The sequence below is a fragment of the Myodes glareolus genome, chromosome 7 (genome assembly GCF_982192425.1).
Source record: "Myodes glareolus chromosome 7, mMyoGla1.1, whole genome shotgun sequence".
Taxonomy (NCBI): domain Eukaryota; kingdom Metazoa; phylum Chordata; class Mammalia; order Rodentia; family Cricetidae; genus Myodes; species Myodes glareolus.
Genome location: NC_142032.1, coordinates 54582727 through 54599885, shown reverse-complemented (window position 1 = coordinate 54599885; position 17159 = coordinate 54582727). Strand labels below are relative to the sequence as shown.

The following is a 17159-nucleotide window of genomic DNA, read 5'->3' as shown; positions in this document are numbered from 1 at the left end:
TAGCTGACATAGGAGAAAAGAACATCAGGAAAAAACTAGTTAGCCAACAAGTTTGACTCAGAGTGACCACTCACTGGATTCCACAATGTGGAAAATGACCATTTACCTTGACCTGAAATCAGTTGGGGGGGGGTAGAAAAGTCACTTGGCTTGGGAACTATGTGACCCAAACTAAGGTTTTCAATTTTAACTGATCCTGAATATAAGAGGTGATTGAATCACTTTTGCATAAGTTTCTTCAAATCCTAAACAGAAGCAGTGTATATGTCTATGGGAATGAAAACTGAGCCTTAAATTCCTTGACTCTACCCTGTCTACCAGCTTCACTATCACTAACCTTTGGATACATGGTTTAATTTCTCTGGGTCTGTGTCCCAACTTGGTGTTTGTGATTGTGTGTGTGTTATATTGTTATCTGACTCACAAATAAACATAATACAAGCCTTTCTTCTGTTGATATAGCCTCCAAACGGATAGCCTATGTTGCATATCTATCTTCCTATCTCCCAGAGTTCCTTACAAAGAGCCATAATATGCTCAGCTGTTGAACTGTTACACAAGGGCATGACTTAAACCCTAAGGCAATAGGCAAATGTTAAGGTATCAGAAATATCAGCCAGCCATGATTGGCATATATACCTGTATTCCCAACTGCTTGAGGCAGAGGCTGGAGGATTGATTCTGAGGACAGCCTGAGCTACAAATGAGTTCAGGAACAGCCTGGGCAACTTGGTGAGACCCTGACTAAAAATAAGATCTACAAAGAGAGCTGAAGATGTAGCTTAATGGTAGCATCCTTGTCTAGTACTCACTGAGCCCTAGACTCAATATCCAGTTGAGCAAAGATCCCTGTTATCAATTATTTCTACCTTAAACATAAATGAAAAGCAATGCTCACTGTTGAAATTGGGAGGCAGAGGCAGCAGGATCTCTCTAAGTTTGAGACCAGCCTGGCTGACAGAACAAGTTCCAGGACAGTCTCCAAAAGGCTACAGAGAAACCGTCTTAAAAAAAAAAAAATCAAACATAACATAACAGGACCAAAAGAGTTCTGTATTAATTTTGCTTAAGAAGTTTTACAGAATACCCTTCCATGTATCACACTGAAGGGCAAACTGCCAACGAAGAATATGCCAACTGCCAACATGTACCCCTCCTGGTTATGTTAGGAAGATGTGTTTACAGGAAGTAGTAAGCCAGTTAGTTTAAGGAAAGAGGTAAGGAGGCCGGGCGATGGTGGTGCACGCCTTTAATCCCAGCACTTGGGAGGCAGGTAGATATCTATGAGTTTGAAGCCAGCCTGGTCTACATAGAGTTCAGGACAGCCAGGGGATACACAGTGATATCCTGTCTCCAACAGCAACAGAAGTTCTCTCTGGAGCTTCAACAGGAGAGTCATATACCTTCCATAAATCACAGATACATAGTAAAAAGGATTTCCATGATATAATCAGGAATAATAGTGTTATAGCTTAAACTAGTTAGCATGTCCATAGCTTTCAAAACATCTCCAACAACCCATAATCTAAAACAACTAGAATTATACTCAATAATTATTAGAAATGAATTAGAATAAAAGGCAACACCTTTTCTTTCTTTTTCTTTTCTTTTTTTTTTCAAGACGGTTTCTCTGTAGCCTTTTGGAGACTGTCCTGGAACTTGTTCTGTCAGCCAGGCTGGTCTCAAACTTACAGAGATTCTCCTGCCTCTGCCTCCCAAGTGCTGGGATTAAAGATGTGTGGCATCATACCTGGCCAGAAAGTTATTAAAAAAAAAAGGAGTTTCTTTTTAATTTTTTGCAGTACTGGGATCTGAACCCACAGCTTAGCAAGTAAACACTTTATCAATTGTTTTTCAAAAGTCTGTAAAGTTTAGAAGGCTAAACACAAAACACACTAGGTATAGATGATTACTATACACATAGTCACTAACATAAATCTTATTTGGAGCCAATGTAATTCTGGTGAGAACTAGGAAACAGTCAATTTTAAGACTATAGCTACTTTAAAGAGAAGAGCCTTTTAACAGAAATAATGCTTGGCTCAAATAAAACTGATAAACTTAACTTTCTCTTTTCCACGTCACTAACTCCTTCATTACCAGACTTCACTTAACAAATGCTTGCAACACTCACTTGAGTAGAACAGGTGACTGGCATATCATGAGGAACAATTTCCTCACAGCCAAATTCAACAAATCAACACACCATTCCTGCTATGGTTTTTAGATTAACTCTAAAATACTAAAAAGCAATAAGGGTTCAATACAAAAGTAGCACAAACAATAAATGAACAACAACAAAAATAACAAAATAAAAAGACTGAAACTCTACCACAAACCTTGTAAATAACTACCTGGAGATTTCCAGTTAGGGTTAAGATGCATCCTTTAAAATTATGTAGACAAGTACTTTTATATGAGCTGAGTAATTACTTATGAACATGGCCTCAATAGAAAGCAGCATTCAAAAAAAATTTTTCTTTTCCAGTAATAATAATAAAAAGTCAGTGGGTGTTTGTAGACTATTCTGACATGACCACTCTTGCTATCTCTTACACATGTCTGCTGTGACAACCATCTATAAGGTATCCAAACTATATTTACTATGGCCAGAATGCTACAGAAAATATTTAAGCACAATGATATTATGCCATCACTTAAGAAACAAGTTGTTTTTGGTTTTGCTTTTTTTTTTAATTACAACACAGTTTGGCTTAGGTGTATTCCCAGCTAGCTCTTACTTCTTAAATTAATCCATTTTTATTATTTTATATTTTAACGAGGCTCGTGGTGCCTGCCTGATTCTGCCTTTTTTCATCCTCTATATCTGCTTGGATTTCCCTCCTTGCTATATTCTGCCCTGTCATAGGCCAAAGTGGCTTCTTTATTAAAAAGTGGTAATAAAACATATTCACAGCATACAGAGGGGAATCCCACATCATTTCCCCTTTTCTGTCTAAAAAAGGAAGGTTTTAACTTTTTTTGTTCTTTTCTTTTTCTTTTTTTTTTTTTCGTCTCCAAGACAGGGTTTCTCTGTAGCTTTTGGAGTTTGTCCTGGAACTCACTTTGTAGACTAGGCTGGTCTCGAACTCATGGAGATCCTCCTGTCTCTACCTCCTCAGTGCTAGGATTAAAGGAATGCTCTATCACTGCCCGGTGGAAGGTTTTAACTTTAACATAGTAAAATCACATATAACAAAACAGGTATCAAGCAAGAATTACAATTACAATATCTGAGATATGGTTTCTCTATGTCGCTTTGGCAGGTTGGGACTTGATACGTAGATCAGGTTAACTTTGAATGCACAGAGAATTGTCTGTCTTTGCCTTCTAAGTGCTGGGATTAAAGACAAATACAGCCACCATGCCTAGCTGCTAAATGGTTGGAGAGAGGGCTGGAGAGATGGCTCAGCTGTTAAAAACACACACTGTCTTTGAGGACTGTAGTTAAGTTCCCAGTGGTTCACAACCACCTAAAAATTCTAGTTCTAGGGGACTCTGACACCTCTGGCCTCTAGGGGAACCTATACTTGTATATACATACCTATACACCAACATATAATTAAAATTAAAAAATAAATATTTACAAAAGTGGCTGGGTCACTTGGGAGTATGAGGCAGGTGGATCTCTGTGAGCTGGAGGAAAGTTCCAGGACAGCTGGGGCTATTCCACAGAGAAACCCTGACTTGAAAAAAAAAAGTGGGGGTTAAGGAAAAGATAGCTCATTGGTGCACTGTGGGTCTAGCACAGGTCAGCTCCTCCCGCATTCACACCTCTGTACCATCAGTAAACAATAATTTTATTTTATTGCTTAGGATGATTGAGATTTTTTTCACTTGTAATTCAACTACTATTCTATGTGCAGATAATTTATAACTTACAGATGCATCAAGTATTAGATATTGTTAATAAAAGCCAGGTTTCAAGTGGTTTGCTTTTAAAGACACACAGCAAAAACATCTAGCTCACACTGCTGATTTCCACTGTAGCCCTTCACACCAGTCACTACTATTTACTAACCTTCTCTATGGGCAAAGTCCTTTCTGTGTGCCTCATTTACACACCAACTATTATCATCATTTTAATGGTGTAGAAACTAAGACACACGATTTGAACAAGAACAACAGTTATTAAGAGATAACCCAGACTGGCTGGGCAGTGGTGGTGCACACCTTTAATCCCAGCACTCGGGAGGCAGAGGCAGGTGGATCTCTGTGAGTTCGAGGCCAGCCTGGTCTACAAGAGCTAGCTCCAGGACAAGCTCCAAAGCTACAGAGAAACCCTATCTCGAAACCTCTCCCTCCACCCCCCCCCAAAAGATAACCCAGACTGGAGAGATGCCTCAGTGGTTAAGAGCATCAGCTGCTCTTCCAGAGGACCTGGGTTCAATTCTCAGTACCCACATGGTGGCTCACAACTGTCTAACTCCAGTTCCAAGAGGTCTGATACCCTCACTCAGACAAAACACCCAAGCACATGAAATAAAATTAAGTAAATGAAAAGAAATCTTAAACCCAAGGATGTGGGTGTAGCACACCTTTGGAGGCAGAGGTAGGTGGATCTTTGAGTTCAAAGCCAGAGAGAACTGCAGGACAGTCAGAGCTGTTAAAAAGAGAAACCATCTCAAAAAATTAAACAACAACAACAAAAAATCCCAAAACCAGCTATCGTACACTTTTAATCCCAGCACTTGGGAGGCAACGGCAGGTGAATTTCAGTGAGCTCAAGGCCAGTCTGGTCTGCAAAGTGAGTTCAAGGACAGCCAGGGCTATACTGAGAAACCCTGTCTCAAAATACCAAAAGGAAAAAAAGTTTCAAATAGTTAAAAACAAAATATTTTTAAATTGCCCAAGCTATTATTTGAGCCAATTTCATAAAGTAAAATGTAGCTTTATTCTGACATCACGATTTTCAGAAAAGTAATTTCTAGCTAACTGTGAAATTTTAATATCATTAACTATTAAAAACATATTTTAAATTTAGGCACAGTGCTGGAGAGATGATAGGTATCAGTTAAGAGCACTGGATGCCCTTCCAGAGGGCCTGAGTTCTAGTCCCAGCAACCACATGGTTTCATAATTGTTTGTAACTTCAATTCCAGATATCAGCCACCATCTTCTGACCTCTAAAGAGGTGCGCAGACATATATGCAAGCAAAACACCTATAAACATAAAATAAATTCTAACAATATAGGAATTGGGCAATTCTCACTCCAAAAGAAATGTTATATATTTCTGTCTCGTTTACCTCAACCTCAAATGTCTGCCTCTGAAACTCAAGATTTCTTCAAAGGCAGAAATCTGGGAAGGCATCCCGGCCCCTCACCTTCTCTAAGAGTACTATCACGAATTGCTGCACACTGGGCCAGAGTTACTCATTTCTACCTATAACCAGAGACCACTATTTCTAAACTTCATTACTGGGCAGGTCAGCAAACACAAAACTTTTTTCAGGATATTAAGCAACACTTACTCTTAACTAAAAACAACTTAAAAACTTAGTAAAGAACATGAAATTCAAGACTGATAGCAATGTTTGCATTTTTTTCTACAACCACAGCAGAACTTTTAGGAACCATTTTTAAAAAGTTAAATTTTAGACTAACAAATTTCATCTTATTTTTATCTTGCCAGACTTTGAGACACTTTCTCTGACAAACAGAAGTGTGGAGGAAAGGGCTATTAAAAAATGGTGATTTTGCTGCAGTGTCTTTGGTTTTTGAGACAGGGTCTCTCAGTATTGTCTACCAGGCTGATGAACCTCCTATCTCAATATCAAAAATGCAAATGACAGGTACCATATTCAGGTTCACCACAGTACTTCAAAAGACTTTGTTTTCTGTTGCTTTTTTGAGTCAATGTCTCATTATGAAGTCTTGATTGGCTTGGAACTCTTTCTAGATAGACCAGGCTGGACTCTAACTTACAGAAATCTATCTGCCTCTGCATCCTGAGTGATGGGATTTCTAATTTACAGAAATCTATCTGCCTCTGCATCCTGAGTGATGGGATTGAAGATACATGTCACCACACCCAGCATTTTTAAAATGATTCTTCAGGTTAGAATACAAATGTATTTTACCGTGGCATGGTCATATGATTTTTTAAAAACATTAAAAAAAATTATGTGAGGGGCTGGAGAGATGGCTCAGTGCTTAAGAGCAGTTAAGGGCAGCTCTTTCAGAGGACCTAGGTTTAATTCTAACGTCCACAAGGTGACTTACAATCATCTGTAAACTTAGTACCAGGAAATCAGGCTCCCTTCTGGCCTCCTCTAGCCACTGCATGCAGTGGTGCACAGACATGCACGCAGGCACAAACCAGTCATACACATAAAACTCAAAAATAAAGATAAAGCTTTTTAAAAAAACATTGTGTGAGGAAGGCAGAAGTTTTTTCCTAGCATGTGGGACCAAGGGTTCTAACTTAGGGTGTTAACTCAATAGCAAGTACCCTATCTACTGGTCTCTCACTAGCCCCCTAAGACAGCCTGTTATAGTCTCAAGTAGTCACCTGAACAACAAGAATCTTGCGCTGGGGTCACTGAAACTATCACTGCTCTCTGAATATCAGTAAATTGGCAATGGGGAGGAGTTTATGATCAGACATTCATTTAGTGTCTATTTCAGGTGTTCCTTTCCAGCTTGTAAACCTGATGATTCATTCAACAGAAACTTATTGAGTACTTTTGTAGTTACAACAGCCAGACACTATTTTAAGTGCCAGTGGTGGGCTAGAAGTGTGTCTCAGTGGTAAAGTGTGTGTTAGCAGCAGCATGGACCTAGGATCCATCTACAGTGCCATAAAACAGGCAAGGGGAAGAGAAAACCTCACTAAGTGTCAATAGTGACAAAATATCTACAACTGATGTCAAAAATAGCAATTCTATACTAAAATGAAGAAAAATGGATAATATTTGGGGGATTTATACTATTAGGAAAGTGCAGTATGCAAACCCAGCTACTCAGAATACCATTTCAAGATATGAATTTCACTGTTGACAAAAAATGTCTCATTTTAGCATCTTTCTCACTACCATCATGAAGTATGTTGGAAGCTGGGCGGTGGTAGCACATGTCTTCAATCCCAGCACTTGGGAGAATCTAAAGTTTCAGGACAGTGAAGGCTACACAGAGAAACCCTGTCTTGAGAGACCAAAGAGAGGTATGTTAAATCAATATAAAACAAATCAACAAAAAAAGCAAGAAAGCTTGGCATAGTGGCTCATGCCTATTTTCCCAGAATTTGAAATGCTCAGATAGAAAATTAGCCACAAGTTCAAGACCTGCTGGGATAGGAATGTTCCAGAAGGAGACTGAATCAAAAATACTCAGGGAAATGGCAATTATAAAATTGTGACAATGTGACACGAGCAAAAGATATCAGAAACATAAGCTAAACAGAAATACTGCATGTTAGTGTATTTGTATTGCTAATATAAAATTCACTTGGTGGCAGTATATGCTTACATTTTTTTCTGATGCACCAACAGAGCCAATCCATGACAATGCATTAAAAGAATAAAAATGTTGATTCTTGCTGGGTGTGGTAGCATGCACCTATGGTCCCAGTGGAGGCTAAGGCTGAATCATTCTTGTATTCAAAGCCAGCCTGAACTACTACTTTGTCTTAAAAAAATCTTTTTTCACCATTTGATCATAGTCAGGACTAAAATTTTAATCCCTGACTGCTATCCTCCAGTATTCCTCAATACTTAAATTCTGATTTTGAGCACAAACGGCCAACTTCTAAAACCTAGATCTTTATCAGAAATTTGGAAATTGTGAATAGGAAGAGGCTAACCAAACAGTAAGTAGTGATGCAATTAAAGCCAAGGGACCAAGTTGCTAAGTTATAGAAAGCCACTGTTCATTTGGAAGTTAGCCCAGAACACAAAAATTTGGAGGAGAAATGCTGGTGGTTTAAATAGAACCAGGGCTCCAAATATGCTGCCTCATTCCTTTATCTGCAGAAGCTTCCTCCCATACCATTTACCCAAATGGCTATACCCTCCCTGGAAGATCCGGCAGGGCAACAAAGCTCTCAGCCAGGTGGACAGTCAGTATTAGGAAACATACTGAGAATATATTTAATGCTAAGATTAAGAATGTTGCGTTCATTAGAATGATCAACCCAAGAGTGCGCTGGAGATAACAAAGCATTTTTTAAACCTCTCAAAATTCTTCCTTTGACAAATCGCATTTTTTTTTTCCCACCAAAGATTCAGTTCCTTTAAGAACCACCACCTGCCAGCGGACATATTTTCCTCAAGAAGGCATCTGCACTGCAGATCTCTGCACGAGGGGTGTTTGCTTGGCAGCTCCCACCAGCAGGCAGACATACAATAGAAACTAAAGGAGGCCAGCAGCCTCCTCGTCTTTTCAGACAACGGAGAAGGGGGTCCAAGCAGCCCAGGCTTTGTCTGAATTTCTCCTCGTTTTCCCTTCAGTAAACGTTCCATTTTGTTATATTGCTATCGAGAATAGGCCATCGAAAACATGAAATCAAAACATGGTGATGGCTTGGCATGATTGTGTTTATTATCTTCTAGAAAACAGCAACTCATTGGGTGCCCCCACCCCCACGATGCGCCCGTGAAGAGCAGGCTATGTTGCAGATGCAGCCAAGGATCCATCTTGGACTATCCGCAGTTCCCTCCCAAATCTCCCTGTGCTATTCTCATCACGCCTCCTCTACCTCAGAGCCTCGGAAAAATCTGGCATTCAGTTTAGCCCCAAAACAGTAACAGAACTTCTTGATCCTCCTGGCAAACAAAAACAATTTCTTTTGGAGGACTATCACCCAATGTAAGATTGTGTCAACACCTGTCTGCAAACCTGCAACGCCACCCCTTCCACCACCACTCCTCTCAAAATCCTAACAGCATTTATTTCTCCTACAACCCACCTGTCACAATCCTCTGAAGCTCGCTAATCCTACACTAAATCAGCCCCCCGCCCCCGCCCCGTTCCACCCCGGGGCTCTCCGGCCTCCCGGACACGATCCATTCCCTTCACCCAGCCTTTCTCCGTTCTCACCTGCGGGGAGCCAGCATCAACGCCCACTCTCTAGACCACCTCCCCGCCCCCAACCTGGTTTCTTCACACCCCGTTATTTCCACATCGCGGCTCGGCTCTTCGCTCCCCTCCCCCTTTGCCTGTTCCTCAAACGCCCGCCTCGGGGCCGAAGCCGCCCGCGGCCCGGGTGGGTCGCCCGCCCCCGCCCGGAGACCCGGTCGCTCGCGCTCCCCAGGGATCGAGCTCCCCGCGCGCCTCACCCGCACACGAGGAGCCGCAGCTCTTCGCCCCCAGGGTGGGGCAGGCTCCGGGGCTCCCGCCGCTGCCGAGCGCAGACGGCTCGGCCCCAGAGGACGACGAAGAGATTGACGGGGACTGAGTGGCCGCCGACGACTCCGCCATGGCTGTAAGAGCAAGGGCGGGAGAGTGGTGAAAAGAAACGTGGGGCGGGAGAGTGGGAGGGGACACAGGACGATCCAGCAGCTGGCTCTCCGAAGTACCGGGTGCAGGCTGTCTCGAAGACTGACTCCGACAGACTGACTGACTCAGCCGTACTCCGCGGGGAGAGGAGTACGAGCGCGCATGCGCGCAAAGAGCCCGAGGACGCGCGAGCGGCGGCCTCGGAGGCGCGCAGCGACACAATGCGCAGGCGCAGGAACTGTCCCTCTGCGCTCCCGCAGGAAAAGACGCAGCATGACAGGCCCCGCGGGTGGGGCGAGCCTCGGGGCGGGAGGTGTGGGGGGGGGGGCTAGAAACCTGACGTAAGGGGCGTGGCTAAGCGCCAGAACCCACAGACCACTGCAGCCCTCGCTGCGGATTGAAAGTCCCCGTCTTCTCCCGACCCTCTGGTTCTTTATGTGAATGCTTTCTAGTTGTCAGATTATGTTCCAACGATCGAGGTTTCTTTGTGCTTCCATAAGTTGCAAATGATCTTTTTAATCATAAATTCTAGTTGATGACTTTTGTCTGACGTGTACCCACCCACGTGTACCTGTGACTCCAAAAAAAAGTGAAAGCCACAATATATAGATCCCCCCGCTTGTAATGTGCTATTTGAGTTATCTGGCCGTGTCGTAATATCGCCTCACCGAGGAAGACATGGCACAGTTCCACATTTGATAGGTGGAGAGAAATGCTAAACAGAATGAGAAACCATTACTCATTCCAATCACATTGCAATGCAGTCTCAGAATCAGCTTCATATTTTTATCTTGTTTTTCTTCCCAAAGAGGGTTTGAAGTTGCCTTTTCTCTGAATAGGTTCTGAGGAAGAGAAGACATACTTTGGAAGGGGAAAAAAAAGCTTCCGAGGAAAGGAAAACCAGGAGGTAACATCTTGGTTGTGATTGGGAGGGCATAAAATGAGGTATTAAAAATGAGGCACAGATACACATTACAGAATTTTATGCATGTCCTAAGATGAGCCCTTAAATAAAAACATATTTGAAACTGAACATCAGTTTATATAGGATTTTGTTCATCAATCTTCTGGGCTGACTTGCTAAATTCAAAGTCTCCCTATTTCTGGTCAAAATTTTTGAAAGTACATAATAATGATGAAAATCCAAGCTGTGTGATTTGATGTTGCTAAGCAACAATTGATGACCCAATGTTCAATTGCAGGTTCAGCAAATCCTGTCAAGATGCAAATTCATGGAGGGGGAACTAGGCATGCAGGCTGCTGCCAATGGGGAAAGCGATCTGACCAGTAGAAATCTAGAACAAACTGTGGACCTTGTCTGTCCTACACAGTTTTTTTAAGGTCAAATAAATCCCAGACAGCATCCTGGTTGTTGCTCTGAAAACCGCCCAGAATATTTCCCAAAATAACTGTGGAAAATATTTTACTCCGGCACTCAACAACATCAGTTAATAATGCAGCAAACCGCTGGGCAGTGGTGGCGTACTCCTTTAATCCGAGCACTTTGGAGGTAGCGGCAGGAGGATCTCTGAGTTCGAAGACAGTCCCTAGTCTACAGAGAGAGTTCCAGGGCAGCCAGGACTACAGGGAAAAAAAAGAAAAAAGAAAGGAAAGGAAAGAAAAAGGAAATATGTCTATAAGACCTTGCTGTAGATAAGACTGTAGGGCGTTTTCTTAATTAGTGATTGATGGGGGGACCATCTATCTCATTGTGGGTGGGAGGTCTTGAGTTCTATCAGAAAGCAGACTGAGCAATATACAGGAGCAGGCCAGTGAGCAGCATCTCTTCATAGCCTCTGTGTCAGTTCCTGCCATCAGGTTCTGGTCCTGCTGAAGTTTCTGTCCTGACTGCTGTCCTTCGATGGTGAACACTGATAAGGAAGTGTAAGCAGAATAAACCCTTTTCTCCTCAACTTGCTCTTTGGTCATGGTGTTTTTTTCACAGCGGTAGAAATCCTAAGACAGGGCTGGAGAGATGGCTCAGAGGTTAAAAGCATTGCCTGCTCTTCCAAAGGTCCCAGCAACCACATGGTGGCTCACAACCATCTGTAATGGGGTCTGGTGCCCTCTTCTGGCCTTCAGGCATACACACAAACAGAATATTGTATACATAATAAATAAATAAATAAATAAATAAATAAATAAATAAATAAATAAAAGAAATTCTAAGGCAAACTGGTACCTGGTACCAGTGTAGTGGGGTATTGCTATGACAGCCCTGACCATGTTTTTTGGGAGGACTGTTTAAGGACTTTGGGCTTGAAAAGTCATTGAGTGTTGAGAGCTCAGTGGGGTGTTCTGAACGAGCTTGGAAGATAAGAATGTTGAAAGCAGTGCAAACGATGGAGGCCTGGCTTGTGAAGTGTCAGATGGAAGCAAAGACTTAACCAGGCCTTGTGTGTGAAGAGTCTGTGGTGTCTGGTCAGCTGGAGTTGAAGAATTGTCTGTGGTTAACAAGAGATCAGAATCACCAAAGTAAAACTTTGGCTTTGCTGGAACAATGGGTCAAAGTAATCAGATGTGATTAAGCATATCACTGAGGTGAAGCCTTCTGGGAAGTGTTTCCTCAGGATCAGCACACAGAAAGCTGTGTTCCAGAAACGGCCAAGGTTTGTACCTCATGCTGGCAGCTGAACTTGGTAGTATGAGTCACCCAGCTGGTACTGATTTTGAAGGCATGAAAGGGTCGTGGAGAGCAGCTGAGGCTTGGCACTGTGTGGCAATGCTAGAGTCCCTGAAGAGAGCCCAGGAGAGGTTATTGGTGAAAGTGTAGCTTAGTTTCGGGAGAAGATTCCAGCATTTTGGAGACGCCAGTACCATGGGGTAGCCACTAAGAACAGCAGCAGGTGTGGAGTGGAGCCAGCTGGAGCCGAGGAGACAAGCTGGGGTGCTATAGAGGGCGGAGCTGCAGAAGTGACCTGAGCCCTTTGAAGGAGCCCAGGAGATTGTGAGCATACCCCGGTCATTGGATGTTGAGTTATTTATACTGTTGGAGTTTGGTTTTGCTTCGTTCAGATTGTAATTTGCCCTAGTTCTTCCCCTGATGAAGTATAACGGTACTTATTTTTTATGTTGCAGGAGCCCACATTGAAAGACTTAGCTTTTGTGAAACAGAAGATTTTGGAGTTTTACAGAGAATTTGGATTAAAAAAAAAAGACTGAATTTGTAAGGCTGTGGGATTTTCTTGTTAGTAAAATGTTTTCTACTGTGATGTTTCTATCAATGTGTGACCTGGGGATAAACAAGAAAGGTTGTGACTTTATAGTGATTTGTTTATGTGTCAGGTTGATAAGGGGTCAATTGTGCTGGATAGTTTTATGTCCTAAGATAGCAGGCGTGGTGGCAATGTCTGCAATCCCAGCATTCTGGAGGCTAAAGTAGAAGGTTGGGAAGGGAAATTGAGGCCTTATCTTAGGGCTAACAGGAATTTATTTTATTTTTATTTTTCAAAGACAGAGTTTCTCTATGTAGTCCTGGCTGTCCTGGAACTCACTTTCTAGACTAGGCTGGCCTCGAACTCAGATATCTGCCTGCCTCTGTCTCTCAAATCCTGGTATTAAAGCCATGTGCTACCACTGCCCAGCTCCACAGTCCCCCTTCCACCCTTTTTGTGTTTTTAAGACAGGATTTCTCTTTGTAGCCCTTCCTGGTTGTACTGGAACTAGCTGTGCAGGCCAGACTGGTCTCAAACTCACAGAGATCTGCCTGCCTCTGCCTCCTGAGTGCTGGGATTAAAGGCATGCACCACCCCTCCCAGAAACAACCCTTTTTGAATTTCAATTTTTTTGTGTGTTGAAACAAAGTCTTACTATGTTGCTTAAGTTGGCCTCAAATGTTTTGTCCTCCTGCCTCAGCCTCCTGAATAGCAGGAATTACAGGTCTGTGCCACCAGGCATGTTATAAAATCTACCTGTCATTCATATAAGCATATATATGCACATGTATATGAAAACTACGAGCCAGGTGGTAGTGGCCTTTAATCCTAGCATGAGGAGGCAGAGGCAGGTGAATCTCTCGGAGTTCAAGGCAAGCCTGGTTTACATAGAGTTCCAGGACAGCCAAGGCTTCACAGACAGGGCTACAACCCTGTTTCCAACTCCCTCCTCCCAAAAACTTCCCCCCAAAAAACAAAAAATAGAGCTATGAATAGGGCTAAATCCTGGAGTTGATTCCCAGAACTGAAAAAACACACACACACACATACATGCATGCACACACAAATTGTTTAAAGGTAGGGATGTGTTGAGAGAATGGCATCATCAGGAAATTTTACTCTTGTGGGAACATTGGAGAGTGTATTTTCAGAAACCTCAATGGGATGGTCCATGTGGGTCCTTATGACTCTTTGTGCAATCAGATGATTTCAGTGAACACAAAGCTGCTTCTGGTGTCACATGTACACTGCTTCCATTTTATAAGTAGAAGCAGGAAACTCTGAGATGTTAAACTACAGTAAGTACATGGACCACAGAATGATGCTTGCCATGACCAGGCATTATTAGTTACACTAGGATGTACAATCTCTTCTCGTGACTGACAGTCCAGTAGGTTTGCCCTGAATTAGCATAATCACATGAGTGAGAGGATATGTACCACAATGCCCAAATCATTAAATGTTAGTTTTTCTGCTGTCATTGATCAAAATGTCATTATGTGATACATGACTATATTGTAGTTTCCTTTATTACTAACCTCGTCCACATTGCTACACACAGATAGGTAACCTTGGTTAAAATCTTCTATAAGCATCAATAAGTATGATAACTCTATACCTACATCTACCTTTAAAAGAGCATTTTCTTTTTTCTTTCTTCTTTCTTTTCTTTTTCTTTCTTTCTTTCTCTCTTTTTTAACTATGTAGACCGTGCTGGCCTCGAACACACAGAGATCTTCCTGCCTCTGCCTCCCAAATGCTGGGATTAAAGGCGGGCACCACCACCGCCCAGATGAGGCAGGATTACTCTCAACATTCCTCATTCTTTGCCAGCTACCAGCTACTTCTGACCAGCTTCTCTGTGAGCTTCTCCTATCTCTGACTCCCATAAACCCATAGGAGTGCTGGGATTACAGACAGGAGCTACTGAATGCAACTTTTTTTATGTGGGTCCCTGGCTTTCATTTGAACTCAGGTCATCAAACTCACCTGCTTCTTTATAAAGAGATGCAGTCTTTCTGTTGACTGGCCTCAAATAAATCATCTTCCTGCTTTAGCTTCCTCTGTATTTGGGACTAGAGGTTTTGTTTTTTGTTTTTTTTTTTTTCTTTTTCTTTTTCTTGCTGGGGCTAATTCAGCCTTAGAACACAACATGGAGTGGAGTTGACTATTGTAACCTTATCATCTCTCTATTTGTTTAGTTTTTGACACAAGGTCTCATTCTGAAGCCTTCATTGTCTTCTGGAACTCAGAGGTCTACCTGCCTCTGCCTCCTGAGTTCTGAGATTAAAGGCGGCGTATGATACCTAATGTGCTGTGGAATAATCATTTTGTACACTGTGTGAATATATGTTGCTATGATTGGTTTAATAAACAAGCTGACTGGTCAATAGGAACAGGATAAAGTTAGACAGAAAAGCCAAACTGAGAAAGACGGGATGAGGAAGGGTGGAGTCAGAAGAGTCCCCAGCCAGTTGCCGAACGAGTCAAACACACAAAATGGGATAGAGGAAAAAGCCATGAGCCGTGGGGCAGCATGTAGGTGAACAGAAATGGGTTAAATTGTAAGAGTTAGTAACAAGCCTGAAGCATCGGCTGAGCATTTATAATTAATGTAAGTCTCAGGGTGCTTATTTGGGAGCTGCTGGCAGGACAGAAACTTCTACACTGTGCCCAACACTCATCACTCTATTTTATAAACAAGAAAATTAAGGTGCCAATATCTTATTCTGTGATGTTGGGAATCAAACCCAGGGCCTGCTACATGTTGAACATGTGCTCTACAACTAAGCTATCTCTTGAGCCCAGATAGGCATTTTATTTTTGTGTTGATGGGATCCAAACTAGGGCTTTGAGCATACTAGGCAAGTGTTTTCCCACCGAATTCCACCCCAAACCCAGTAGGGATTTTAAATAATTTCCAGGCAGGCAGTATTCTATCCTTTTGAAGTTGCTTAGCCATTGGCCCTATAAATAGGTGATGAGAGGTCAGATGGTGTCGCTGGACCATCAGTAGGAAATGATACTTAGCTGTTTACCCACAAGTCTGTGGAGGACAGGAATGTGTCTTATACAGCATTACTGCCTCTCACTGTGCCTAAAACATAACAAATGTACTATTTTGGGAAAGCTTTGGAATCTTGAGTCATAGTGGATGTCATTTTGGATAACAATTTTGCTAGTTGTATGCTTCATAACATAAGTGCCTTAAGTATTTATGACTTTGTTTGGCTTTTCCAGAATGAATATAATCACCAGTTCTGGACTAACCATATAGCAGTCATCAGGGACAAACACATCTCGTTTAATCTAAAACTCTGTGGGTATTAGAATTAGCTTGGAGCTGATGAAACAGATTCAGAGAGATTGATTCACCTGAGTTTGCACAGCTAGTGAGTATTAGTGTTAAAATTTAATGTCAGTTAGTCTGGCCCCAGATCCAATGGCTTTAACCACTCAAAAATGTCAAAAATGTCTATATATAACCTGTCGCCTTCTAGGAAACCACAAGGAAAGGTCAACCTCCAGTCATGGCAGGTGATTCACTTCTAAAAGCAGGCTGCAATGAGAGTCAATATTTGGCATTTTGAACTTGAGCTGCTTCTCTCTGTCTCTCTCTCTGTCTCTCTCTCTCTCTCTCTCCCCCTGTAGTTCTGGCTGTCCTGGAAATTGATATGTAGACAAGACTGGCCTTGAGTTCATATAGATCCACCTGCCTCTGCTTCCCAAGTGCTGGAATTAAAGGCCTACACCACTAGGTCCAGCGATGTTTGTTTCATTGTTTTGTCTTTAATGTAAATTCCAAAAGGAGTATTTTGTTTTGAACAAAATAGCTACAACATCCTAAAATACCTAAAATAGGTAGTAGGGAGAAACTGAAAAGGTTGTATTAATGAATGAATAAAAAAGATATGTTATACTACCTGCTCATAAACTTTCTGCTTCTTTTAATATTACATACCTAATTCTGCTATGGAACACAACACGTTGTTTGATTTTAACAGCTGCCAATAAAAATGCACTGAAATCCATCCTGTTGGGAAGTGAGCAGTAAGTGCTAGCATCAGAAATGCCCAAAGGTGACTTCATTGAGGCCAACATGAGTACATCAGCTTTCCTCATATTTGGAAGGTTTTGACTTTTGAAACATGGTATAAATTGTAGATAGATTTCAGGATTCTAAGTCACAGCTCAGAAACCAACTTCTACCAAGTGAAAGCATGTCTGATAGTGACAGGAGAGAGCAAGATGGCTTGGTAGTTAAAAGCACTTACTCTGTCTGCTTGGCAACTCAAGTTTGATCCCCAAACCCACATTAAAAAAAAAAAAAAGCTATAGTGGCTTTCTCAGCATTCCTACAGCAAGACAAGAGTTAGAGCTAGGGCAGTCTTCTGGAAGCTTTCAGAGGCAGTGAGCTCCAGAAACGAGAGATCCTGCCTCAGAAACAAAGTGGAGGCTGGAAAGATGGCTCAGCAGTTAAGAGAGCATGCTGCTCTTGCAGAGGACCCAAGTTTGGTTCCCAGCACCCATGTCAGGTGACTTAAAAATGCCTACAACTCCAACTCC

General features: G+C 42.1%; 1 protein-coding gene and 1 long non-coding RNA gene across 4 annotated transcripts in view; one reads left to right on the top strand and one right to left on the bottom strand.

Moving 5' to 3' along the window:
* The window catches only part of Rtn3 (reticulon 3), a 53973-nt gene extending 44358 nt beyond the window's left edge, over window positions 1-9615 (bottom strand). For 2 of the 3 annotated variants that reach the window (XM_087908154.1, XM_087908155.1), the window contains exon 1: window positions 9279-9563. In XM_087908154.1, coding sequence (XP_087764280.1) covers window positions 9279-9420 — 142 coding nt within the window. In that variant the 5' untranslated portion in view covers window positions 9421-9563. Of the gene's footprint in view, window positions 1-9278 lie in introns of all 3 variants that reach the window. The other variant, XM_087908151.1, reaches the window with a different exon arrangement.
* A 662-nt stretch (window positions 9616-10277) lies between these two features.
* On the top strand, window positions 10278-16566 carry LOC125415796 (uncharacterized). Its single transcript, XR_007236686.3, has 3 exons — window positions 10278-10345; window positions 11244-11322; window positions 12517-16566. It is a non-coding gene; the product is annotated as an uncharacterized LOC125415796 (long non-coding RNA).
* The last annotated feature ends 593 nt before the right edge of the window (window positions 16567-17159 follow it).